This window comes from Gobius niger, assembly GCF_951799975.1.
Source record: "Gobius niger genome assembly, chromosome: 13".
Taxonomy (NCBI): domain Eukaryota; kingdom Metazoa; phylum Chordata; class Actinopteri; order Gobiiformes; family Gobiidae; genus Gobius; species Gobius niger.
In genome coordinates, this window is record NC_136864.1 from 27,312,104 (window position 1) to 27,322,583 (window position 10,480).

Here is a 10,480-nt window from a genome sequence, read left to right on the forward strand (position 1 = left end):
ATTATCACCTCAGAAAATGTATGGAGTTGGACCAGGAGCACTAATCTGAAAGGAGGAATATACAGGTAAAGGAAATTGACAACATTACCCTTAACCAAGCTCTTTTTCTCCAGTTCGGCTTTACCCTAATCTAAAAGCCTCTGTAGCTTACCGCCTAAAGGCCAGAGTAACTTTTTATGTTGTGTTGTCGCCGCTTTTTTGTCACTTTTTGGTCGCTCTTTTGTTGCTTTTTCATCACTTTTTTGCTGTGTTTTTTCCACATGTTGACATTTTTTCCTCTCATTTTTGTTGCTTTTTCCATCAGTCTTTTGTTGTGTGTTTTTGTCGCTTTCGTATTGCGTCATTCTTGCTTTTCCGGCATGTTTTTGTCGCCACTCTTTTGCTTGTAGTTTTGGGTCAGGCCAAACAGGAGAAAATGTGCTCGGTTCATGTGGGGGTTAAGAGGTTATGAAGACCCACACCAGGAATACCTACAGCAGGGGTCACCAACGTGGTGCCTGCGGGCACCCAGGGGCCCTTTGGGGCATGTCCAGTAGCCCTTGGGACTTTTTCTAAAGTGTAAAACACTTCATTTTCTTGAATCTAATTCTTAAAATTACAGTTATTTCGGTTCTTGTGACTCGGTATGAGTTTAAAATAAAGCTATTTTAATATAATATGGGGTCAATATCCTATAAGTGAACAGTGTACGTTTAAGTCTTTAGGATTTGTTTTTAACTGGTAGCCCTCGAACAACTTAATGCTCTTAAAGTAGCCCTCAGCTGAAATAAGGTTGGTGACCCCTGACCTACAGTATATATCACAATTTGAGAAAACCCTTGACCAGAACATAGAGTTTTAGTCCTTCAGTGAAAGTATTATTTATCCCCGAGCATAATGTTCCACAGTTTTCACCCCTAGGCTTTCTGCGCATATTAAAAGTAGTTGAATTTATATCCTCACGGTGCGCAGTAGCTCCTGTTGGTGCGTGTCTTTTCCCTTTAAAGGGATATTTCAGGGTTTTTGACATAGGGCCTCATTTCCTAGTTCCCAGAGTGTTGCTGATTTCTGGAGATTTTTATTTTTTTTGTAATTCATGCAGTTCTTACATTTGAAGAGTTTCGTGGCACTAGGCTAGTGCAAGGCTAGTGCATTTCTATGGTATCAGCTAGCCTGCATTAAAAACAGTCTGACCCGCTCCACAGAGCACCTGAGGCAAAATAACGCCAGACTAACCATATAAATGTCTGTGTCGATAGAATAATTTTTGGAATATAACTGATCTGCATCACATGAATGATCGCACTTTGAGGGACTATTTTCTAGCAGATCACTCCGCCGCTGCGTAGCTTATACAACCACGAAGCTGATACTGCTCAAATATAAGGTATTTTAAATGCAAAATGGTTAAAATTACTCTATCGACACAAACATTTATATCGCTAGTCTGGCGTTATTTTTTTTTATTTTTATTGCAAAGTCAAATGACAATGTATCTTAATCAAAAAAGGCAATACAAATGACTGCTGTGCGTGAAAATCTAAGCAGCATCAAAAAATCAACAAAAAAAAATAAACATTTGTTACAAAAACATCAGGGCATTAGCTCATATATATAGATAATTTTTCACATAGTTTTAAGGCACTTTTACATTCTAGAATTTTAAGAGGCTTATACAAGGACATCAGTTCATTTTTAAAAGGAACAAAATTGGGATTTACATTCTAAATTTCTAAATCTCTGTAAATAAAATGTACTCAGTATTATCAAATTCTTATACATATATTCTATCTTTCATAAATACTCCAAATTTGACATTTGATAATCCAACATAGGTACATTGTTCTTTACCTTCAACCAATTGTATAACTCAACCCAAAATTTCTTCACATTGCTACATTCATAAAATAAATGTTCTTGAGATTCGATATCAATTTGACAAAATTTACATATGTTATCTTGAAATTGGTATCTAATTCTTAAAAGGGAGATATTCTGCAAAATCGACTTTTTCAAACTTACATCATGTTATTATGTCATTCCCTCATTAAAAACATGCCTGAAGTGTTGCCTTGGCACATTCACGTATTTTTGAGTAATCTGTAAAAACTCTGATGGCGGCCATTTTAGGGATAGGTTTGCCTGAGTCCTCCTAGGAACGCCCCCACCTCCTGGAGACGCCTCCGAGCTTTCGTCACCAGCCGAGTAACCAACCACTGCTCCTCAGCAGAACCCCCTCCCCACTGATGCCACAGACAGAGTGTGGAGGGGGCGTGTCGGAAAGGCTCAGAGGTTCTTAAAGAGACAGAGGCCTATTTCAAGACATTCACTACAGCCATTTTGAGAGAGACATTTTATACAAGGCAGTTATTCTAATTTACTGCATATACAGACCAACAGAAGGTTTGGTCATCATTGTAGTGTGATATAGACTGGTGCTATGTGACTGAAAAAAGCAGAATACCCCCTCTTTAAAAATTCTTTACACTTTTCTGGCGTTATAAGTGACTAGCTGATACCATAGAAATGTGCTAGCCTAGCGCCACGAAACTCTTCAAATATAAGAACTGCTTGAATTCCCAAAAAAATATCTCCAGGTACCAGCAACACTCTGGATAACTAGGAAATGAAGCCCTATGTCAAAAATCCTGAAATATCCCTTTAATCCAGTATGCATGTTCTCCCAAAGAAGGTTCGCACAAAGTCGGCGCAGCCATTGCAGATCATACGGATGATTTACGGATTGCCGTATACAAAAATTCCCAACATGCCAGAGCCATGAATGAACGCACAGACTGACGCAGCTCACAGTGCATGTCATTAAAACATGTCAGCAACATGGATCCAACAGTTGGCCCCTATTTGTGGAACACGTTGTGATATGTCTGGACAGAGTTAACCGAATTCAACCCTCGGCCGCGGCGAAGAAAGAGAGAGCAGGAAGTGAACCATCACAGCTGTCAGGCCTGGTTTACAACATTATGAATCAGTACTTTATTCCGCAGACGCGCGCTTTAGAACGACCACTTCCCGTTTGAAGTCGTCTCGACAAATCCTGACGTCCAAATATTTGTAGGAACAAGACCACCGGGCTCCTAAAGCGGCGCTTCCAGACTCAACAAAACAGTAATTACATCTCGCGATTAAGACAAAATAACGGGCAATTAAGCGAAGCGTGAGTGGGACGTGGAGAAAACAATTCAAAAAAAACAAAAGCAGGGCAGGAAAGCCGCACGCTAACCTTTTGTAACCCTCGTGTGATGTTGATTTCTGCTTTTCTCTCTCTGGTTGCCTGTTCAACATCTTCAGCCCATTAACTACTTTTGGCAGTAGTCGCTTCCAAGCTTAACAAGTTTCCCAAAGCTACGATCGGCCAATATTTACTCTCTAGCACATTCACACGAGTAAGGAGGGTGAAGGGTCTTGCCCAAGGATATATAACAGAGCCGGCATCAAACCGCAACCTTTATACTATGTTTTACGGCTCTGAGTTGACAGTCCACATTTTCAACACAACCAGGAGCATGTAACACGTGAGAGAAAACTGAAATATGAACTCCTGATCTCACACAAGAATCCCATGCATCTGGTCTAAAGTACAGGGTTAACAGGTTTCATACATAATACAGTATATCTGAATGCGAGCAGATTGTTGTTTTTGCTAGTATAGAGCAGAGTATTAATGCATAACGTGTATAAACAAACTATGATTAGTTTACCTCTCTCCCATCATATGAAAAACAACCAAACAACAATTTTGATTCTAGGAATTAGATCCATAAAAGACAGGAAGTTCTTGACTTAAAATATTGATTTGTGTCTAAAATGGAATCCCCTCCCTTTGTCCAGGAAAAGGCAGCACGTGTCTTTGTTCCCCTTTCGCACTTGTTGTCAATAACACACCAACTGGAAAGAAAACAACCATTTTCTTATTGGTTTACAGTCTCTGATCTGATCTCGATTCGCTTAAATCGCTTTTTTGCTTACACAGTTTATAAATCTAAAATGTGAAGATCTCTGCAATTAAAAAAATAAAATGTATCTATTATTCTTTATTTATACAAGTAGTCTCTTGACACGCAATGTCTCATTTGCAAAGTGAGGGACCTGTTTGAACAGTTTTACAAATATATATGGACAACAATAACGTAAAAATGTATTCAATTAAAACTATTACAACAACATTAACATAATAATACAAATAATCAATAACCAGAGCATTTACATGGTGGTACTCCTTAACATGGGATTTACACTGTTCAAGGGTCAGAAGACTGTCCGCACACAAAGTCCTCTGCGCCTCGTTCCTTCTGACCCCATTCTTAAAGTGCATATGATCGGTTTTCATGCTTTTGAAAATATAACTTATTTACATGGATTACATCTGTTGTAAGTAATAATTATAATTTTATTTCAATGAAGCAGCAAATTAATGAAGAAATGTTGAACAGAAATCTAATGGCAGGAGTGACATTGATAGAAGTAAAGTTCCACAGCAGTTTTGACTCATCTCCCATTGATATAACATGGTCGGCAACATTTAATTTTTTTGTTACCTCTATCTATGTCACCTCCTGTCAGTGTCCAATAAGGAAGTGAAACTATAAACATCACAAAAATGGCCAAACTATATAAAACTGGGCAAAATATTTAGCAACATCTTAAATAGAATTGTGTTAAACAAATTGTCTAATGTGTCATATGTCACTCAAGAGTCAAAATGTCCTGAAACCTCAACTGGTAAGCATTTGACATGACATACATTAAATTCAACAAATAATCAGGCAGGACACCAGGAAGAGTAAATAAACAGCAGCCAAAGCTGCCCCCTTCTTGCTTCTTCAGATTGCCATCACACTTCTGCATATAGATCACAGTGGTGGGTCCTATAACATCTCCTGTGATTAATCTAATTGCCGAATGGAAAACTGTATTCAAAGGCTTTAGCACAGATGCAGTGGAACGCATTTATATGAAATCAACATAATCCAAACCAGAAAGCTGTGTGGCCTGAATTAACTGTTGCCTTTTATGAAGTGGGATACAATTCTTGTTTCTACAGAAAAAAATGACAGTTTGTGACAATCATGGAACCGTTTAGAGCAGAAATTGATATAATTGGTGACGAAACCCAATGTTTTCTGGAGAACAACATGCTGGGACACACTAGTGTGTGTGTGTCTGTTAAATGTTTTGTGGGCATGTTGCAGCTAAATTATCATTTGAAATGCCGGTGTTGTAGTATTATGGTGTGAATGAAATCCACCAGATCCACTTTGCATGTAGTACTCGTTTTGCACTAAGTTCATTGAAATTTGCAATATTTTGTGGTGCTCTAATGACAAGGATCTTTACATGAAGTCGGTAAGGACAGTTTGGCCATGACATGTCACATACATTCCCAATACAAACTGTGACCCTTGAAGCAAAGATCATTTAATTTGTGAGAATTGCAGAATTTGGGTCAATCCAACAAATCTCTACCCTAGCATTAGCAGGAGAAAAAAAACTTAAACTTGTAACTTGTGCGTTTGATAGTAATGTGTTCAGAATGAGTAGAGTCATGTGGATTTGGTTCACACACACCTCTAATCCTAGACACCATTGTATCGGGGTATGTCCCTGTTATGACCTCTCTAATGGGGCAGTATGTAGACGCATTCCAATGATAAATAATGACAACAATGACTTTGCTGTTCCCTATCTGCGCCTTACACATCCAGGCGCCACATCCCTCGGCTCACGTCCCAGGTTGAGACATTTGTCAAAGTCCCACGAAGGCAGGAACAAGATCTATAACCCTGGCGCTATTTAAATGTGTGATAAATGAAGAAAGTTAAAGGGACTATACAGAGTTTAAAAATGTTAAAATTAAGTATTTTCCTCCCCCTATATGTTCCGACAATGTCCTAAGACATATTTCCCAGACATATTTATCACAACTGCCTCTAAAATCCTGCGCTGTCACTCAAAAAGGTGTTAATTCGGGTCCGAAGTGCCGTCATGCACGAGCTTAATATAGAAGCTGCAGTTACGTGTAAGACCTGAGGTGGCAGTAGTGAATATAAAATGGCCAACATGCATCCAGCCCCTTTAAGTATAGTAGCCCGTCACTAGAAGTCAAATCTTCTAGTTATCTGTCTTGTGACGTAATTGCTGTATAGAGTATAACTTGCCAAGTGCACTTTGCTCTTTCGCCTGCCCTTTGTCCCTGTGGGGCTTTGATGTTCGCCCATGTGTAGTTGGCAGGTGTGTAACAAAAGATATTGTAAAGAGTAAATGGTAGAAATAGAATTAGACCTAGGAGATTAGATTGTTAGATTAGGTGTGCCCAGTAGGAGCACAACTATCCTGGTATCTGAATGGCCATCCCACTAAGTGAGGAAATTGGGTGTTAATTTAAAGTTCAATTCAATTTTGTTTGTAATAATCACCATACTATAAGAATACTGGGATATGGCCATAAATTAGAAGAACCCTATGGATTCAGGTTTACAAGATTGATGGAAATGAAGTGTTCGATTCTACATTCAAATTCCTTTGACAAATACCCTTCATAACAAGGAGTTTAAAACAACACGGTTATCAACACATTACACAAAAATATGCAAGATTTTACACAAAATTACAGACAGTTTTACTGATATAAACCAGTGTTTCCCAACCAGGGGTACATCGGGGACCTACTTCAGTTTTATATTTAGAAAAAGTGTGAAACTGAGTATAATTTTAATATAATACATTCAAAGAAGAGTTATTTTTAATGGTCAAACATTTGACTTTGACAGTTTTTTTTTCTGTTTTTAAACTTACCCCCTCTTCTAAATATGGAATAATCTAAGTTTAGTTGATCACTTTGTAAACATTCTGGCAGGATCTTTGAGATAGGGGGTACTTGGAGAATAAGTGAACGACTCAAGGGGTACAGCAGAGAAAATAGTTGGGAACCACTGATGTAAACAACAACTACTTCCTGTTAGTTCATGATTGATAATATACTTTGTAAATTATATGGTAAGTTGTTTTTGTTACAATACAAACAGACAATAGTTATCGTAGCATACAGTATATACCCTGTTTGGGTTTTCAGTGAATTGTAGAGCCTGTAGAGTTGCCTGCCGTTCCAAATCAGAAAAAATATGACACTGTTCTGGTACTAACCTATTCGCAAACGTTTCTTTGTTGCAGGGATGTTCACCCTGACAGAGGTCGCCTCGCTGAACGACATCCAGCCCACATACCGCATCCTGAAGCCATGGTGGGACGTGTTTATGGACTACCTGGGGCTGGTCATGCTCATGCTGGCCATCTTCGCCATGACCATGCAGATCACCAAGGACCAGGTGGCCTGTCTGCCTTACCTGGAGGACCCCGAGAGCTCACCTCAGAGCGGCCCACACGCAGCCACTACCCCCCAGGCAACGTCTCCGGCCACCGCTGCCCCCCTCGCCTCCACTATTTCGATGGCAACTAAAGACTTGCCTGATTCGGCTGTTCACGAAATCCACACCACCAATGTCCAGCCTCAACCGACGGGCAGGAAAACAAACCTAGACTATCAGCAGTATATTTTTATCAACCAAATTTGTTACCACGTTGCCTTGCCATGGTATTCCAAGTACTTTCCGTATCTAACTCTCATCCATACAATCGTCCTCATGGTAAGCAGCAACTTCTGGTTCAAGTATCCCAAAACCAGCTCAAAGATCGAACATTTTGTCTCCATCCTGGGACGTTGCTTCGAATCTCCGTGGACGACCAAAGCGCTGTCCGAGACTGCTTGCGAGGACTCGGAAGAGAACAAGCAGAGGCTCACCAGCGCCACGTCTGGTCCGAAGCAGGTGTCGCAAGAGGAGAAGGAGGACGGCGCCAACCCGAACCCCTCCACGCCAATGCTCGGGGTGAAAGTTTCCGCCGACAAACCCATCACGGAGGTTCCTAGCACGATGACAATCCTCGACAAAAAAGACGGCGAGCAAGCCAAGGCGCTGTTCGAGAAAGTGCGGAAATTCAGAGCCCACGTGGAGGACAGTGACTTTATTTACAAGCTTTACGTCGCTCAGACCATCGTCAAAACAGCCAAGTTCATTTTGATATTGTCCTATACGTCGACTTTTTTGGTTAAAATCAACTTTAAGCATGAATGTAAACCAGATATCCAGCACCTGACTGGCTACGGACGATTTTTCTGCACTCACAACATGGCTTTCATGCTAAATAAGCTGCTAATTAGCTACATGGCTTTAATATTGATCTACGGGATGACCTGCTTGTATTCTCTCTTTTGGGTGTTCCGCAGACCTTTGAAAGAGTACTCATTTGAGAAAGTCCGCGAGGAGAGCAGCTTCAGTGACATTCCAGACGTCAAGAACGACTTTGCATTCCTGTTACACATGGTCGACCAATACGACCAGCTTTACTCGAAACGATTTGGCGTTTTCCTATCTGAAGTTAGCGAGAACAAACTGAGAGAGATCAGCTTAAATCACGAATGGACTTTTGAGAAATTGAGACAGCTTGTGACCCGGAACGCGCAAGACCAACAAGAACTGCATCTTTTCATGCTTTCTGGACTCCCGAATGCCGTTTTCGACCTCACCGACCTAGAGATACTCAAACTGGAGCTCATACCCGATGCTAGATTCACCGCAAAGGTTTCTCAAATGACGAGCCTACTGGAGCTGCACCTCTGCCACTGCCCCGCCAAAGTGGAACAGACAGGCTTTGCGTTCCTTCGAGACCACTTGAGGTGCCTTCACGTCAAGTTCACAGACGTCGCCGAAATCCCAGCCTGGGTGTACTTACTAAGAAGCCTGCGAGAGCTAAATCTCGTCGGCAACCTGAACTCGGAAAACAACAAAATGATCGGACTGGAGTCTATGCGAGACTTGAGGCACTTAAAGACTTTGTGTTTGAAAAGCAACCTCACAAAAATGCCGACAAACATCACCGACCTTTCGCCACATTTGATAAAACTGGTAGTTCACAACGACGGCACAAAATTAATGGTTTTGAATAGCCTTAAGAAAATGACAAGTCTTATCGAACTGGAGCTTCACAATTGTGAACTCGAAAGGATACCTCACGCCATTTTTAGCTTGAGCAACTTGCAAGACCTCGATCTGAAGTCCAACAACATCCGGACCATAGAGGAGATCATCAGCTTCCAGCATCTGAAGAGACTGGCTTGTTTGAAACTTTGGCACAACAAAATCAGCAGTATTCCCTCATCAATAGGACAAGTCAAGTCTTTGGAAGCCCTCCATCTGAACCACAACAAGCTCGAGTCCTTACCCCCAGCGCTGTTCACTCTACCTAAGCTTCGCCACTTAGACCTGGGCCAAAACTCCATCACGGTACTGCCCCCTGACATCGGACTGCTTCACAGCCTCCAATACCTGGCAATCAACGGCAATAAGCTGGAAGTCCTACCCAAGCAGCTGTTCCGATGCACTAAGCTAAAGGTGCTATGCGTAGCACACAACGCGCTCACCACTCTACCGGAAACCATGGGTCAGCTGGTCCAGCTGACTCAGCTGGAGCTTCGCGGGAACTGTCTGGACAGGCTTCCGGCAACGCTCGCGAACTGCCGGCTGCTGAAGAAGAGCGGGCTGGTGGTGGAGGACCATCTCTTCGACACACTGCCACAGGAGGCGAAAGAGAGCATAAGCAGGGAGACCAATGTGTCCTTCACCAGTGGCTTGTAGTACAAAGAGGGTCACACCTTTGGCGGGCAGCTGTAACATGAGGAAACTAGGCATGAAGGACTTCTTACAGTGTTTGCTAATGGGGTTGTGGGTCTATGAGGACGGCATTAGTCTGGTCTGATATGGGTGTGCTGGTGCCCTCATGTTGGTTGTTTTTAGATTCTAGTGTGATGTGATGTCAGATATGTCACACGAGCTACTATTAATCTTTTCCTTCCTTAATTATGTTTTTTTTCCCCATAAAGAATATCTCAAAATAAAAACCTCAGATGTTGAGATGAATCATTTAAAGTGCAAATGACAGGTTTCAGTATTTTTGTAATACTACTTAGTGTGATAAGATTATGCTAACCTTAGTTTTACATGAGTGAAGTCTTTTGCAGATTTTATTTAAAGGGGGGGCGTTATGATATTGTTCTCACAACATACTGTACCTGGAGTTGTGTTTCGAGCCACATGCTCATCTTTAGGTCCAGGAAATGCTTTCTTCACCCCTCTTGCTAAGCGTAATCCTATCCTTATCTTTTTTTGTCTTCTTTTAAGCAACTGTGCAGTAAAGGGGAGGGGTGTGGGAGAGGCATATGGGGAGATCGCTGGATAACCAGGCAGTGAAACTACTGGATATTTTGTTTCATCTGTTTTGGATCAATATTGCATTTTCTAACCAACAACGTGTAAGATAGTGATAAAGATTTGTTTGAGATCATTACTAAATACTTGCAAAAAGCATAATATCCCTCTTTTAAAATAAATAAGTACTGTGTAGTTGCACAGTGACAACCATATCCAAAGAA

At 41.1% G+C, this 10,480-nt stretch overlaps 1 protein-coding gene across 1 annotated transcript in view; it reads left to right on the top strand.

The window, feature by feature from the left end:
- Window positions 1–10,269, top strand: part of lrrc8da (leucine rich repeat containing 8 VRAC subunit Da) — a 13,316-nt gene extending 3,047 nt beyond the window's left edge. The window contains exon 2 of the mRNA XM_079570051.1: window positions 7,168–10,269. Coding sequence (XP_079426177.1) covers window positions 7,170–9,686 — 2,517 coding nt within the window. The 5' untranslated portion in view covers window positions 7,168–7,169 and the 3' untranslated portion in view covers window positions 9,687–10,269. The remainder of the gene's footprint in view (window positions 1–7,167) is intronic.
- Window positions 10,270–10,480: the final 211 nt, after the last annotated feature.